At 38.5% G+C, this 18594-nt stretch overlaps 1 protein-coding gene across 1 annotated transcript; it reads left to right on the forward strand.

Moving 5' to 3' along the window:
• Nucleotides 1-1467: 1467 nt before the first annotated feature.
• kcnf1b (potassium voltage-gated channel, subfamily F, member 1b) lies at nucleotides 1468-2922 on the forward strand (the record flags this gene model as incomplete). The annotated part of the gene is made up of 1 exon (XM_079842577.1): nucleotides 1468-2922. One exon carries the CDS (start codon nucleotides 1468-1470, stop codon nucleotides 2920-2922), a length of 1455 nt encoding a protein of 484 aa, XP_079698703.1.
• Between the last annotated feature and the right edge of the window lie 15672 nt (nucleotides 2923-18594).

Consider the following 18594-nt stretch of genomic DNA (forward strand, 5'->3'; position numbering starts at 1 on the left):
GTGTTCTCCATACAGCGTATTTTTACAGTTTACATTTAGCATAACAGCCATTCAATTGCAGCTAAATAATCTAGAATTTAATAGCAGGCAACTTACTCCATATAAAAGTATAAGTAAGTTCATTCCCTGGGTGGAAAGGGTGAAAGTGTTCGATAGTCCTTAATTTTCTTGGTAAAAAAACAACAACTAACAAACGACATGGTTAAATCTATGCTGTGTATAATTGTAATTCTACTGAAATTTCGAAGGGTGGCGCAATTACTCGGGGATGCAGGTGGTTGACTCTCCGACAAACTGGGGAGAACTTGATTGTTTAATACTAATTCAGAAACGCTCTATTCAGTGTTTTTATCTAGCACATGCGTTCTTCCTGTGATGCATGAACCAACTTGAACTTGATGGAAATATCCAGGTTCTTGTCGCGCGCTTTGCAAGTATCTCCAGGTGAGTGAAGTGAACAACCAAGGTGTGTTTTATGCAAACTGTTCTACTCGGAGCTTTGGTGTAATTTCCTCATGTTGCAACTGCCTGTGAGAAGGTGTTTACATGTGTATGTTTTTCACCACTGTTGTCAAACATCGTTTTAGTAAAGGTTTCACAAAGGTTTAAGACAAGTTAGTCAGAGCTCATACACAGAGATCTCCAAATAGAGGCCAGTGAACATAACCACAGTAGGTTACTTGTGAGCTTTCCGTGGCGAACAGCAGTAAAGTGGAAAAAAGTGACATGTTCCACTATTGAGAAAGTCTATTATTTTCTTTAACATGTGTTTAATCGATGTTGGCTTACTTAACCTTTGGCGCTACAATTTTCATTGTGCGAGAACAATTGCAACACAATTAGCCTACCCCGAAATCTGTTATATCAGGGAAAAAAAACAATAGAGAGAGAGAGAGAGCATTCCTTTAAATATCCTATACAGAGAATTTCCTATTACTGATTTAAATTATTTTCTTCAAATGTTCACCTTATTGACCCATTTTTCGTAAGTTGGGCTAAAAAGGCTGGAAATGCAGGAAACACCAGGCGAGATACATTTATTAAGAGTTGGGGGTTATAGAGGGAGAGGGAGAGAGAGGAAAGAGAGAGAGAGAGAGAGAGAGAGAGAGAGAGAGAGAGAGAGAGAGAGAGAGAGAGAGAGAGAGAGAGAGAGAGATGCGCATGGAGGAGGGGGGAGACCTGTTACTGCTGTGCCAACTGCGCGCTTTCACTGCGCAAAAGCGCACAGAAATGTTATCTGCTCGAATCATGATATCGGTCTCCTGATTCCTTTTCTCATCAAAGCCTTTTTTCTTATTTACAGAACAAAAATGATTTAATTTTACTCTTTAGCATGTCTTAAGTATTTATGAAGTCAATCTGCGTCCTCTTTTGACATGAGGATCCTGCGTCTCCACGCGCTTTTTCACCACTCGCCGTTTCTAACATTTAACGCGATTGAAATGTTTTGAGACCAGGACTGCGAGGATGTGGACGCTACCGAGGACCCGGTTCGCACACTGTAACGGCTCGTCGAGCAGCGATGAGAAAGAAATCGCCGTGAACATCGGCGGCGTGCGGCTGGTGCTGCGCGGGGACATTCTGAACCGCTATCCGGACAGCAGGCTCGCCGAACTTGTGAACTGCTCAACTCGGAGTTTTGATGTCATTTCATCACTCTGCGATGATTATGACCCTGGGAAACGAGAATTCTACTTCGACAGAGACCCTGACTCGTTTAAATGCATCGTAGAAGTGTACTACTTTGGGGAGATCCACATGAAGCGCGGAATCTGCCCTATTTGTTTTATTAAAGAGATGGAGTTTTGGAAGATTGACTTGAGCTACTTGGATGAATGCTGCAAGAGTGACTTGACCGAGAAGGAGGAAGAGTTGGCAGAGATTGCAGACAAGGTGAAACTGATCCTGGATGATCTGGACCCTGACCCTGCAGTGAGCCGCAATGAGAGGTGGCAGAAGTTCATCTGGAAGCTCATGGAGAAACCAGATTCCTCGCTCCCCGCACGCGTAATTGCCGTCGCGTCCTTCCTGTTCATTCTAGTGTCATCTGTGGTGATGTGTCTCGGAACCATACCGGACCTCCAGGTGGAGGATTCCGAAGGGAACCGCGTTGAGCACCCGACCCTGGATGCTATCGAGACGGCATGCATAGGCTGGTTCACGGTAGAGTACGTGCTGCGCCTTGCCTCGTCCCCTAACAAGTTGCGCTTCGCTATCTCCTTCATGAATATGGTAGACTTCCTGGCCATTCTGCCCTTCTACGTGGTGCTGGTTCTCACGTACCTCGGCACAGCCATGATGGAGCTAGCCAACGTGCAGCAGGCGGTGCAGGCGCTCCGCATCATGCGCATTGCACGGATCTTTAAGCTGGCGCGTCATTCTTCTGGCCTGCAGACGCTCACATACGCGCTCAAACGGAGCTTCAAGGAGCTGGGTCTGCTCCTCATGTACATGGGAGTGGGCATCTTCGTGTTCTCGGCACTCGGGTACACCATGGAGCAGAGCCACCCGGAAACTTTGTTTAGAAGCATCCCACAGTCCTTTTGGTGGGCCATCATCACCATGACCACCGTCGGCTACGGGGACATCTACCCAAAGACCACTCTGGGCCGGTGCAACGCGGCAATCAGCTTTCTGTGCGGGGTGATCGCCATAGCGCTGCCCATCCACCCCATCATCAATAACTTTGTCATCTATTACAACAAGCAGAAGGTGCTCGAGACCGCCGCTAAGCACGAGCTGGAACTCATGGAGCTGCGCGCGCTCGAGCTCACAGTCAGAAACGCTTCGCGCAGGTCTGACGCGCCCGGGAAAGCGTGGGAAGGTGCCTTGCGCGCATCGCGTAGCGATACATACATCCCGCTCCTTTACGGAGCGCACAGAACTGAGAGGGAGCCCGTGAAGAAGAAAAGCCTGACTTAGGACTGAAGTGAAAGAAACTCAACAGGCACTTTACGTTTCACGAGAGCTTGTGTTATTATGGTCATTGTGCGCTATAAACTGCTGTGCTGCAATGTGACCGTCAAGCTGCTTGTGTTGCTTTCACTGGACATCAAAAATGAGTTCCTCTTCAAAGTGTTTTGTCTTAATTAAATAAAGTGCATGTCAAACTTCATGCGTATGTGTTTCAGATAATAATGGCTCAACAAAAATATTTAGACTTTACATAAGTTTAACACCATATCATATTTAACAAACAGTACAATGAGCTACAGGTGTGACATCAGTACAGGACCCCCTGGGGTTACAGTAAAAGTTGTAAGTGTTTGTAAAAGAATATCAAGGATTTACTGGACAAACAGCAAATTTGAGGTAAAGTATAATTTCACATATTTTTATCATTTGAGTTGCGAAATGGTGAATGACTGAACTGAAACTGAACTGATGTATTATTGTCAGTACATGATCTTGACCAAAAAAATAATGCACCTGATGAAAATAAATGCTGTGTGATGTTATTTCCATCAAGAGGTGCATCAATTTTTGGTCAAGATCATGTATTGACAATGCAAGAGTCCAGCACTCTGTAAAGTCTACCCTGGCACATACCAAAGACTTTCAATTAATTTAAGGTCTGGTGCCAATTCATGTGTGAAAATGATTCTTCATGCTCCCTCACAACCATTCTTTCACAGGTTGAGCCTAATGAATCTTGACATTGTCATCCTGGAATATGGCCATAGCGTTTCTACATGGTTGTTTAAGAAATTAAAAGCTACACACTCTATCAAGTAGGGTTGGAAGAACTGTTGCCAAACATAGAACATACTAGAAACATAAAAATCACTGCAATAATGATCCAATCATTGACTCTTAAGCATTTGAATCCAAACAGCTACTTTTTTTTTGGCCGGGCAGTGTATTTTAAAATGTAATTTATTCCTGTGATGGCAAAGCCGATGGCAAACTCCAGTCTTCAGTGCACATGATCCTTCAGAAATCATTCTTATATTCAGAATTTGGTGCTTGATTATTATCAGTTATTATTATTAGTGCTCAAATTTTCTGAGCACTTTTTTCAACTGGGGAGTACAGAAAGCAATCCGTCATGAAGAGTCGAGTAAACGCAAAAAGTGCCTGAAATAATAAGTCTGTGTACATTGCTCAGTGTAGCACTGAGCAGGGAGGGAAAAGGGGAAGAAAGAGGAAAAGAAAAATTAATTAAAACATTTATTTTATGAGGTTAAGTGATGAGTTAAGAGATGAGTTTTTAGTTGTCTTTTGAATGTTGTCTATGATTGTGCGTTTCGGATGGCGGTGGGAAGATCGTTCCACCAGCCGGGAACGTTTAATGAAAATGTTCTGGAAAGGGATTTCATGCCTCTCTGTGATGGTACCACAAACCGTCGCTCCTTAGCTGAGCAAAGGTTTGTGGTACCATCACAGAGAGGCATGAAATCAATGTGTAAAAATGTTATTAGCATTTTTTTTCTGCTTTAATATTTTTTGTGGATACATTCTTTGAATAGAAAGTTCAAAAGAACAGCATTTATTTATAACAGAAACTTTTGGAACATTAACTTTTGAATTATGCTTTCCACAAAAATATTGAGCAGCAAAAAAAATCCAAAAAAACATAAATGTTTCTTGAGCATCAAATCAGCATCTTAAATATTTCACAATATTACTGCATTTTTTAAAATCAAATAAATGCTGCCTTGGTGAGCATAAGAAACTTCTTTCAAAAACATAAAAAAAAAATGTTTGGTGTGTATGTACATATCTACGTATTTATATATACAGTGGGGCAAAAAAAGTGTTTAGTCAGCCCCCAATTGTGATAAGATGAGATTGTGACCCACTTAAAAAGATGAGAGAGGCCTGTCATTTTCATCATAGGTACACTTCAACTATTAGAGACAGAATGAGAAAAAAAATCCAGAAAATCACATTGTCTGATTTTTAAAGAATTTCTTTGCAAATTATGGTGGGAAATAAGTATTTGGTAAATAACAAAAGTTAATCTCAATACTTTGCTATATACCCTTTGTTGGCAATGACAGAGGTCAAACGTTTTCTGTAAGTCTCCACAAGGTTTTTACCAAGCGGCAACCTCCCGCAGTTTCTCTTGAAGCCAATACGGAAGTGACATATACTGCAATTCATCGACTGGCCGCTAGGGACAGGCTCCAGAAGGGAGCAGAATCTCATTGAGCCCCATGTTAAAATGGCCAACTTTACAGCAGATTAAAACATGTTTACAGCCTGGTACAAATTGTGGTTTTGGTCTATACGGCTAATTTTGCCCTTCATGACAACTCTGAGGGGGTGGATTTTTTTTAATAACTCATTCGTTTACATTATATAAAGCATTAAAGTTCTGCATAATTAAGGGCGTGGCCACTTCGAGTGACAGGTGGATAGCCATTTATCTGCTGTTTGATGGTCATCGTGTCACTTCAGCTCCACCCACGTCCCGCCTCTTTGCCCCATTTTTTTGTTATCCGGGAGTGTTATCTGGCCGCTGCCAAGATGGCAATGGCCAGCTCGTCCATACTTTGCGCTTCAGAATGGCTCATCAGAATCCTATGGGTGACGTCACGGACACTATGTCCATATTTTTTTTACAGTCTATGGTTTTTACACACTGTTGGTGGTAGTTTGGCCTTTCCTCCATGCAGATCTCCTCTAGAGCAGTGATGTTTTGGGGCTGTCGCTGGGCAACACAGATTTCAACTCCCTCTAAAGATTTACTATGGGGTTGAGACCTGGAGACTGGCTAGGCCACTCCAGGACCTTGAAATGCTTCTTACGAAGCCACTCCTTCGTTGCCCGGGCGGTGTGTTTGGGATCATTGTCATGCTGAAAGACCCAGCCACCTTTCATCTTCAATGCCCTTGCTGATGGAAGGAGGTTTTTACTCAAAATCTCACAATACATGGCCCCATTCGTTCTTTCCTCTACACGGATCAGTTGTCCTGGTCCCTTTGCAGAAACAGCCCCAAAGCATGATGTTTCCACCCCATGCTTCACAGTAGGTATTGTGTTCTTTGGATGCAACTCCGCATTCTTTCTCCTCCAAACACGACAAGTTGGGTTTTTACCAAAAAGTTCTATTTTGGTTTCATCTGACCATATGACATTCTCCCAATCCTCTTCTGGATCATCCAAATACTATCTAGCAAACTTCAGATGGGCCCGGACATGTATTGGCTTAAGCAGGGGGACACGTCTGGCACTGCAGGATTTGAGTCCCTGGCGGCGTAGTGTGTTACTGATGGTAGCCTTTGTTGCTTTGGTCCCAGCTCTCTGCAGGTCATTCACTAGGTCCCCCCGTGTGGTTCTGGGATTTTTGCTCACCGTTCTTGTGATCATTTTGACCCCACGGGGTGAGATCTTGCATGGAGCCCCAGATCGAGGGATATGATCAGTGGTCTTGTATGTCTTCCATTTTCTAATAATTGCTCCCACAGTTGATTTCTTCACACCAAGCTGCTTGCAGATTGCAGGTCTACAATTTTGTTTCTTTGGTCTTGGCCATAGTGGAGTTTGGAGTCTGACTGTTTGAGGTTGTGGACAGGTGTCTTTTATACTGATAACGAGTTCAAACAGGTGCCATTAATACAGGTAATGAATGGAGGACAGAGGAACCTCTTAAAGAAGAAGTTACAGGTCTGTGAGAGCCAGAAATCTTGCTTTTTTTGACCAAATACAAATTTTCCACCATAATTTGCAAATAAATTCTTTAAAAATCAGACAATGTGATTTTCTGGATTTGTTTTTCTCATTCTGTCTCTCATAGTTGAAGTGTACCTATGATGAAAATTACAGGCCTCTCTCCTCTTTTTAAGTGGGAGAACTTGCACAATTGGTGGCTGACTAAATACTTTTTTGCCCCACTGTATTGGTTGCTAGGAAGCTGTGACACGTAAATGCAACTGTATGTCTATTTTTATAATAGTGGGGTTTTTTTTCTTCCCAATTCTCAGTATTATACGGACTTACTCGCATGTAAACATGAAAGACAGATATTCTCAGGCATTCTTTACTGTGAAGAAGAGTAACTCTGATGATGGCAGAGCTACAGGTGAGTCTTACCTTCCTCATATTAAAATCATTGTCTCTAACTTTCTCATTGTCTCTCTCTTCTTCTCTATCTCTGTCTCCTAACCTCTTCAAAGTGATCAGGATTCTGGTGGCCATTGCTAAATACAGTTGTAAAAAGGGTCCAAAACAGCTTGTGATTACTTGCAGCAAATTCAGAGGTAGTCAGAAATGCATATGACCACATTGCATTTGTAGTGTAAAAACATGATCTTTGTCATTGCATCATAGTGCTGTTCTATTGGCTGCAATCTCTTCCTCCCCTCAAGTGCACTTTTTGTTCTAGTTTGCTTTGAAGCACAGTGTTCCTGTGCACACAGTCAGCACAACAGGTGCCTAAAAAAGTAGGCTGAGATACTGAAAATGTTGCTTTTGCATTTTGGGAGAGATTTACTTTCATATTTATCCTGATGTCCAAATTCTGACTCATCAATCCAGCACAGAGATAAAAACAAATGAGTCACAGAATCCACCTAAACATGCTGAAATTCAGCAAAGCGCCACTGGAGGCTAAGAATAGGACCTCCAGCATGATGTGGGCTGGTGTCAGTCATGAGAACCGATACAGAGCGTTTATGCAGGGAATGCGTGTCTGGTTGTTATATAGAGAAGCATTTGAACATGTCTGCACGGCAGGAGGTTCTCACATACACCCTCGAAACACTCAGACAAGATGGCTACCCTGGCACCTACAAGCGTGATGAGATCGCTGACATGGTTTTGATTCGAAACGTGAGAAGTATGGGTGTGCTTCTGTGTGGGTTTGTGTGAATAGTTTAAAGGGGTTTCTTTTCAGGTACAATGTAACTACATTTAAGTACTGCGAAATAATAATTAACTATGAACTTAGTTTTAGGAATTGGTTTAGGGTTCGTTGCATGCAATTATGCATCAGTAACTACTTGCACTGTAATTATTATTCCCCTCCCTCTTGCAACAGCATCTCTTCTCTGATACTGCAATTAAGAGTGTAAGTGAGAGTCTCTCTGCACTGTGGTTATATATATATGCATATGGCTGAAGCTACATGAATTGTATGTGCATTTGCCTTGCATATCTCAGCTGTGCATTAGACTGTGAGATTGAGTAGCAGTTCTTCTAACACTTCATTCTCAAAGTAAGATTGTTTGCATGCTTTATAGCGGATTATGCTAACATGATCACAGCTATTCCACTAGTTAAAATAGTTTGTGTGCTTGGATGTTCACAGCATTTACATTTATATAAGAAACTTACTTTCTCATGACTGTTGTGTCTTCTGTCCCCTTTGTGAAAATCACTCTCAAAGTCTTGGGGTTTTGATGCCAGAAGATGGATTTATAAAGCCGAGTTGGTTTGTAAAGCAACTCCAGAATGTTGTCTCTGACAGTTGTATACTGTTTTCCATATTCTCCAATCCGAGGTAGTGTTAATGCATTTCATTTACACTGAAAAAAAATTATTAGTTGAATCTACTAAATTTTTTTATCGTAAGTGGTTGCAATCAATTTATTTGATCTCAATTTAAACAAAAACACATGCAATTCCCATAGAACCAAAAAATTTTTAAATATTAAAATCAAACAACTAAATTTAAATTATTTAAACGAGCACAAATTAATTATGCTTAATTTAATCGGGCCATAATAATTTTTTTCAGTGTATGCCCCTAATGTGTCTTAAACTATATTAAGTAAAACAAGATATCTCGGTTCATCACATGCTTTCTCATATGATGGTAGCACTCAGTTCATCATACATGAGCACAAGATCATCGCATATGTTACGGAGGCCAGCTAGTAGTGCGAGTAAACCTCACTCCTCCTTTAGCCTCCTTGTTAGAGCGTCCAACTCTCATGCCGGTGGACCCAGGTTCGAGTCCTGCTTGGAGCGGGCGGTTAAAACAGGAGGGGTTACACATAGCAGGTTTTTATTTATATGGCTGAGCACAAGATCATCACGTCTTTTCTTTATGGCTACCCGTATCGTATGTGAAGACACACACAGTTAATAGTAGCATAAGTTGTTAAAGTAATAGGCTATATTCACATTGATTATAGGCTACTAGTTTAATATATATGATTTATAGAAATCTTCCACACTGTGCACAGGTTAGAAACATGAAGTGTGTTTGTGAGAGAGGCAGAAAAGAGAGCAGTCGGGAGCACTTAGTGGTGCAGTAAATTCACTTAATGAGTGTGTATGTAATAACTCTCTACAGGACTACAGCAACAACCTCACACACTCAAATTGTGAGTTGTTTTCCAATTTAAGATGAGACAATGTATGGCATTTAGGATATATTTGTAATTAATATTTTTTTATAATTGTTCATATTTTGTAACTTTTGCTCTCATAATTATATATATATATATATATATATATATATATATATATATATATATATATATATTTTTTTTTTTTTATATATATATATATATATTTATATATATATATATATATATATATATATATATATATATATATATATATATATATATATATATATATATATATATATATATATATATATATATATAGTTCACCCAAAAATGAAAATTTGATGTTAATCTGCTTACCCCCAGGGCATCCAAGATATAGGTGACTTTGTTTGTTCAGTAGAACACAAATTAATATTTTTAACTCCAACCGTTGCAGTCTGTCAGTCGTATAATGCATGTGAATGGTAACAAAATCTATCAGAGTAAACAAAAACATGGACAGACAAATCCAAATTAAACCCTGCAAAATTCTTGGCTCAAAGCTCTGCATAAAAGTTAGTTATCAAGCATCTCAGTCATACTTTAAGTGAAGTGTAGGACTAAATCTTAAGTGTCAGTCTTAGAGTTGATTTACGACACTTTGCTGTGCCACAAACAGGATTTTGAATGATGTCATAGGCAATGATGCCAGTAACGCGTTACTTAGTAACGCGTTACTCTAATTTGACTACTTTTTCCAGGTAATCTAATGCGTTACTATTTCCAAACCAGTAATCAGATTAAAGTAACTTATCCAAGTCACTGTGAGTTACTATTTTTGTCATTTTCCTTAGTAAAAATATTTTTGCTTTCTTGTTTAGTCTCAGCAGGGGTTTTCCGGCATAGAGAATTACGAGGCGGTCACTTCCGTCAAATTTCTTGCCGCCTCCGTCTGTCGACAAAACTCAAGACAGGCAGTCACTTGCTCAGATTAGGCATGTCGTGATAATTAAATAATCATCAGAAATATATATTGTCACATTATCCTTCAGCAATCATTATTAGTATATTATGATTTGCTAGTAGCCTACAAAGTCATCTAAAGACAAAGCTGAATGTCTTTCCTCCGCTGTAGCTGCCATTCTCCGTTCAGCATTCAAACTGCGCGTCGCGTTCGGCTCCAGTCAGCAATATGATATATTACCGTTATAATACTTGATATGTTGATAAAATAATTTATCTTCCTGGAGTTTATCTAGCGGTTTCTGAAAGATGTTGTGCTCGCACCCAGGTGACAACACAAGGACTATTAATTAGCAGCATCACACGCACAATAACCGGAATTTAAAACTGTGAAGAAATCAGTGAATGTTTGGACCGATATAGGCTACATAGTAGACTAGGATTTGTGGGCTCAACGCTCATCTTCTCTTTATGCCGTGAACTTTTCAATGTGCACTCGCGCTGCACTGCACAAACTGATTCCATGTTGCTTTAAGCGCATCATTCTGCACCCGGGATGCGCATAAGCGCTTTGTTGCCGCTCTGTTTTGAAGCGTTTCATATATTTTCATAGTTTTGTGCGCTTAAAGATTATTAAAAAATATATTGTTCTCACATACTCACAATTTCAGGAGATACATTGTTGACGTTACTGTTAAAAATGCACTTCCAATAAAGTGTTGGCAAAAACGGTTGTCATTTTTATGTTGAGGCTGCAGAGGTGTTGTCGGCAACTGATGAATGTAACTAATAAAGTAACTTGTAATCTAACTTAGTTACTTTTAAAATCAAGTAATCTGTAAAGTAACTTAGTTACTTTTAAAATCAAGTAATCTGTAAAGTAACTAAGTTACTTTTTCAAAGTAACTGTGGCAACACTGGTCATAGGCATGAACCAATCACTGAATAGATGTCCTTATTTAAGAATATTCTCAGATAAATTCACATTGAATGGTGGAATTAAGGGGAGTTTGCATTCAACACACAATAAAGAATTTTCAAGAGAGTATACATTATGATATTCACATTGGAAATTAAATATAAACACTTTTTCCACCATGTCTTACACATTTGTAAACCAGTGTGCTGTTAACTCACAATAGGCTATAGCTATTCGGCAAAAAGTAGCGCTTCTTCCTCCCACCAATTCTGTATTCTTTTGGATTATATCATAAAATCTATATTTTATGATATAATCCAAAAGAATACAGAATTGGTGGGAGGAAGAAGCGCTACTTTTTGCCGAATCGTTCGAACAGCGGAATCTTTTTTTTTAATAAATGGCAACATTAACCAAAAAAAGATTATGCTTTAAAAAGATTATGCTTGCTCAGTCCAAACCGCTCGTCGTCAAATATTTCAAAAACATGTTTCCTTCCTCTCCTGAAAGGTTTGCGCATGTCTCTGTCTCCTCAGTGCCATCACAAGCCCCTACTGGCAACTCCTAACCACTTGAGAGACCTCTCGAGCTGTCTTAAATAACTGGGAGAAAGAATGATTCTTAGCTTTAAGAAATTTGATAACTTGCTTTTATACTTAAGTTTGAAAGTAGGAGTAAATTTCATGAATTCTCAGCACTTTGAGAAGCTTGATAAATACGGGCCCTGATAATCAATATATGACTCATGAAGAACTAAACCATTTATTAATGATTACTGCATCAGCAACTAATGAAGATTCTACATGATTAATAGATTAAGTATATTAATTGCTATTAATTAAATATGACATCATGTATTAATTCCCTAATAACATATTATATTAATTAATAATGTAAATTAATGCTTTAATTGCCATGCATTTTAACTTCCAGTTGTCTGCTTTAATTAATCATTAGCTAACGATTAGCAAAGCAATCATTCCCCCAGTTTCACAGACAAGGCTTAAGCTAGTCCTAGACTAAAATGCATTTTTGAGTTGTGTTAACTGAAAGAAACTTGCACTGATGTATCTTAAAATATGTCAGTGCCATTGTTTTGTCTTAAGATACACACCAGTAATGTTTTTTTTTTAGGGCACATTTATAAAAGTTACTTAAATGTACTAATTGAACTAATGCCTAATCCTAGTATAGCCTAAGCCCTGTTTGTGAAACCGGGCCATTATGTTATGACTTTACTTGTTGAGGCACATGACTATTAACTAATTGTTAAGTAATAAAGTAATATATGTCATTGTGGTTATGGCTTTTGAATACATTTTGAATTAGTTAATAGTCATGTGCCTCAACAAGTGCACTGTAAAAAACCCAACTTGAAAAAAGTTGAAATGACTGATTTTGTTGTGTTGAAAAATCTATGAAAAAGTCAGCACAACTACATTTAATTCATGTAGTCAACCTAACCCAAGATATTTTTTATAAACTTAAAAATATGAGTTCTGTGAACAATGCTTTGCAAGTTCATCCAAAAAACATTCTGCCAACATATTAATTTTAGTTAAGTCAATCTCATTTATGAACTGCCCTCCATAGCAAATGCTAATTGTGGATTTAAAAAAAAAAAAAAACAATATGTAGCCTATACTAAAAGAAAATGAAGAGAAAAATGGTTTAGTGATTTTTTAAAAGAATGTAAATGTGCCTATAGATGAAATATAAGTATTAAAATATTTATGTATATTACTACTACTACTACTACTACTAATAATAATATTATTATTGTTGTTGTTATTATTATTGTTGTTGTTGATAAAAACGTACGTACTGCATTATTGCACATTGGGAGCAGGAAGACTTTTACTGTGAAGTTTCGTTAGAATAAGCGCCTATGGTATCCTCTCATGTGTAATACCCTGCATAGAACAGAACAGATAACTAATTTGCGCGTGTGGACCGTTTTATTTAATTGTTATATTTTAATAAAACATATATTTAAAAATGTATATATTTGTTGCATGTTTTCCAAAAAGACAACATTCTCTTCGCTAAACCACGCCCCTTACGGTGGCGCTTACTTTTGAAGTTCAACGTCAACGTACGTCAACTTTTCAATGCGGGCAGCGGGAGAATGAACAGTGTTTAGCAAATGGCTGGAGATGTGAAAAATATCATATTCATGAAAGGAGACAGCACGACGTGGACAGAGGAATGTCATGGTGAGTGCGCTTAATTTGTTTTTGATGATCGTTGTCTTTCTTGTAGTTTCTTTCTCTGTTGTCAGTTTTCACACATTCGTCGATGTTGGCTACTTATTAAAAATGCATAACCTTTACATGTAACTTACTTCCGTTTGAGCGTTCCTGAATGTTTAAATCGAGCTGCTCATTTGAAGTGTTTTGAAGTCGTGCATTTGACTTCTATTGCATCATAAGATATATTAACGTTACCTGACTGTTGTAGAGTGAGCTTTTGGTAGATTGACCTGTAGGGGGCAATCTAATGCAGTTTGACTTTGGCTTAAGAGTAGCAAAGAAGAACTTGTTAGGTTACTACACCTGGCTGCTATCAATGCTATCATGTGTACTGCTGGCTTGATGTCTCCAAAGTAAATGAGCTTCCTTGAACAGTTTTGTCTCCTGTAAGTTATTACATTTTGGCGACGAGGATGAAAGCAAGAAAAGGAAATGCTTTGAAGAGAAGTGCTGGAAGGTGAAGAAGTTTAATCCATACAAGTTGGAGCTTTGGAAAAGAAGATGGCCAACATGGTAGGAACAGTCACACCATTTGACAGTCAATCTCAGTCTTGGGAAGAATATTGTGAAATCTTGCAGCATTTTTTTGTGGCCAATGAAATTACAGAAGCAGTCAAGCAAAGAGCTATATTGTTGAGCACTGTAGGAGGTCAAACATACAGTCTACTGAGGAATTTACTGAGCCCCGTTAAACCAGGAGCAAAGACATTTGATGAATTAGTGGATTTGCTTAAAGAGCATTTCAACCCAAAACCTAGTGAAATTGTGCAGCGGTTTAAATTCAACTCAAGAACAAGAGAAGAGGGGGAAACTGTACTCGAGTATGTGGCAATTTTGAGGAAATTGGCTCATGATTGTAATTATGGAGAAAAATTGACAGAAATGCTTCGGGATAGACTGGTATGTGGCATAAATGATGACCGCATTCAACGTAGACTGTTGGCAGAAGTGGATTTAACCTTTGAAAAGGCTTTGAAAGTAGCTCAAGCAATGGAAATGGCCAATAAGGATGTGAGGGACTTGCAAGCTAAGCACTCAGAAACATCCATGTCAATGAGAGTGCATAAAATGGCAGTAAAGCAAGAAGAAAGTCAAAGCAGAGCATGTTACAGATGTGGAAGTTTGCAACATTTGGCCAATGAGTGCAGATTTGTTTCTGAGAAATGTCACAAATGTGGGAAACAAGGTCACATCATGAAAGTATGCAAATCAAAAAGTTCCACCAGAGATACAAACTTACAAGGAGGAGAAAGACGTAAGAGAGTTGTGACCAGAGGAGAACAGAGATCGTATTATGTGGGCAGAGACGAAAAAAGTGCATCTGATGAAGAGGGTATTTTTACAGTTCACAGTTTGAAGGAAACCGAGATTCCAAAAGTTGCCCCACTGACGATCACATTGGCTGTTAATGAGACAATAATACCTTTTGAAGTTGATACTGGATGTGGTGTGACTGTGATGAATGGGTCAAATTTTTCCAAATTATGGACAAGGCATCAAATTCCAGAATTAAAGACCTGTTCTTTGAAGTTAAAAACCTATACTGGCCAAACTTTAACAGTGTTAGGTTCTGCGCAGGTGGAAGTTAAACATAAAGGAGTCATGAAGGAGTTACCGGTAGTGGTAGTACCCGGAACAGGACCCAATTTATTGGGCAGAGGATGGATTAAAGACTTGGGCATGGAATGGGAGGCCATACATAAAATTCACGGGGTGGAAAAGCGAACCAGGGTCTACCGGAACTGATTGTATCAGATAATGCTACTTGTTTTGTTAGTGCTGAAGTGAAAGAGTTCCTGAATAAAAACGGAGTACAGCATGTTACTTCTGCACCTTATCATGCTTCCAGTAATGGGTTAGTGGAACGGGCTGTACAAATTCTGAAAGGCATGCTAAAAAAATGTGTGGAAGGCACAATTGCAACTAAATTGGCCCGAGTGTTATTCAGCTATAGGATTACTCCTCAGACCACCACCGGTCTCTCTCCAGCTGAACTGTTACAAGGACGGAAGCTGCGGTGTTCTTTGGACTTTATGCATCCTGATTTGACGAGGAAGGTTCAAAAACAACAACAAAAGCAAAAAGCATATCATGACACGAAGGCCCGCCAACGCAGTTTTGGTGTCGGAGATCCAGTACTAGTTCGCAACTTTAGTTATGGACCGAAATGGATTCCGGGGGACATAGAGACTGTGACGGGACCGCTTTCTTATGAAGTAATGCTGGGCGATGGGAGAGTGGTCCGGAGACATGTGGATCAAATTCATGGCCGACAGAAATTGCTTGTGAAGCTTTCAGGGGAGGAAATGGACGGTAAATCTCCTGATTTTGACTTTTTTGACAACTCTGCTGCTGTATGCTCTAAAGAGACTGCGAAAACAGGGGCTGAGGACATTCTTGGGGAAGTTAATCCCCTTGAAGCAGATGGGGCTTCTTCTCCAGCTGCTGAGATAATAACTAAAATGGACAAATCTGTTAGCCCTGTTGTGATTATGAGAAGGTCACAAAGATCCAGGAAATTGCCTGGTCATTTGAAAGAGTATGAAATGAAGTAAAAAAAAAAAAAAAAAAAAAAAAATTATGTAACTGTATGGTGATTACAAGATTGTAAAATGAAGTTCATAGTATGATGATTATATTGTAAACTTGGGGGGAAGGGGATGTTGTAGAGTGAGCTTTTGGTAGATTGACCTGTAGGGGGCAATCTAATGCAGTTTGACTTTGGCTTAAGAGTAGCAAAGAAGAACTTGTTAGGTTACTACACCTGGCTGCTATCAATGCTATCATGTGTACTGCTGGCTTGATGTCTCCAAAGTAAATGAGCTTCCTTGAACAGTTTTGTCTCCTGTAAGTTATTACACTGACTCTCCGTATTTACTGTAACGTTACTGAGTGCATCTGAGAATTCAGATTATTGTCCTTATAGTTGTACGTTAGATTTCTTTATGGAAAGTTATGAGGAGATAATGTTTATTGATTATATATTTTCAAAGCTGTGCAGCAGTACCGTTAACTATAAACTAAAAGTTTCATTATTCTCTTATTAATTTGTCTGTTATTAACCTGATCATTCACAATGTGTATTTTTTTTTAAATACAGATCTATATCGAGCACACACTTCATGCAGTATAGATATTGTGAATACACCTGCACCTGTATTGGCATTGGCACCCAGGACGACATGTAACTTACCACTGTTGTGTTTGAGTGTGCCTGCACGTTCAATACACCAGGTATGTTGAAAACTCGTCCACATACATACTAGGGTCCACAAATTCTTGTCCTCCCAGTTCAGATCTAAGTTGCACGCTATTCAACTAACCTGGTTGTTTTTAGACTTTAACATTCAGATATTTTATCCCACTCCCTCAGGTTTCTTCCAAAGGATCACTTGTGTGGACCTCAAAACAACAAAATGGATTTCATGACCTCTAATAACAAACATAGCAACTCCATCATCATAATGTATCGGTCAGAGAATAAACAACACCTTGCAGATGAGATGAAGACTATCCTGGAATATTTTGATATGCAGGTATGATTACTAAACATATAAATGCCTTGGAGTTAGTGGTAATGTTAATGTGTCATTTTGTCTTCTCAAGTACCTGAAGAAGTAGTCAGTTTTTGTGGAATGTTTGCCCCCTTCATTTCTGATACTCTTCCCATCCCTAAAACATTTTCAGTGACACTCAATTATTATATGAAGTAATCATGCAGAAGTAAATCATCATGAATACAATTATTTATTTATTTATTTCTTGCAGACATCCTTTGACACTACATCTCGACAGGGACTGCCCTTGTACCTTTAGGGAGTGTGACACAATATCTAAGACCTGTCTGGTAGGTTGTCAACTATTGTTTCTCTCATATTATCATTGATCACCATTATTTATTAAATGGTTGGTTAATATTTAAATAATAGTTTTCCTCAAGTTTTTACAAGTTTTAAGTTTTGTTTGCAAGAGTGTATTTGAGCTTTGATTTTTAAATTTACACAATCAACCATTTTTCTTTAATATACTTCTTAGGATGTGCATATTACCAGCGTTACTGGGCATCCTTGAAGTCATGGAGGACAACCTCTCGCTGTAAACAAAGACATGTCTAAACTTCAGCATCTTCTTGGAGGAAACTGTGGTCATAGAGGGCCTATCTGACCTTCCCACTGCTTTCACGGTACTCATTGGACTTCTATATGCTTAAAGGGATAGTTCACCCAAAAATGAAATTACTGTCATCATTTACTGACCCTCAAGTTGTTCCAAACTGTATGAGTTTCTGTCTTCTGTTGAACACAAAAGAAAATATTTTGAAGAATGTCAGTACCAAAGAGTTGATGGGCCCCATAGTTTTATTCCCAGTCCCTACTATGGAAGACAGTGGGTGCTGTCAACTGTTTGATTACCAACATTATTTAAAATATCTTCTTTTGTGTTCAGCAGAAGGAAGACACTCACAGGTTTGGAACAACTTGAGGGTGAGCAACTTTTGGATGGAATATCCTTTTAATATTGAGTATACAAAAATATAAAATATACATTTGAGGCAGTTTAGAACATCTTTGTAGGAATGTTGTTTGCTTAAATGTGATTGTATTTTGTATACTGGAATATTTTTAAGACTTAGTCTTGAATTAAAAACAAAACAAAAAAAGAAGTGGAAAGTGAAACTTTTTTTTCTTGTGGTAGCAATACTATTATTGATGCATTTTATTTGTTTCCTGTGAGAACTATTTAAAGGGATAGTTTACCCAAAAAGTATTATTCATTATAATTTGATGTTTTAAACTCATTTGCCTTCCTTTCTTCTCTATTTTCATAGGCAATCCATACAATGCAACTAAATGGGGTTCAGGATGTAAACAATCCATGTGAATCCAGTAATTTAATCCAGGTGTTCTGAAGCAATACAGTCAGATGTCAAGATGTAATAGACTAATATTTTAATCTGTTTCTTATCCAAAACTGATTGTATTGCTCTAGAAGGCAGAGATTAAACCACTGGAGCTTTGTGTGTGTTCCGCAGAAGAAAGGAAGTCATATGAGTTTGAGGCATAAGGGAATACATTTAGAGAGAACTATCATTTTTAAGTTAACTGTACCTTTTAATAGTAATTCTAATAGTCAATCATGATAGTTTACTAAAATAGCATTGTGTTGGCTGCTAAAGGCTGTACAAATTGTTTAAAAAAAATGTCTTGATGCATTTTTGAATAAATGTTTAGTTAAC

This window comes from Gobio gobio, assembly GCF_949357685.1.
Source record: "Gobio gobio genome assembly, chromosome: 18".
NCBI lineage: Eukaryota > Metazoa > Chordata > Actinopteri > Cypriniformes > Gobionidae > Gobio > Gobio gobio.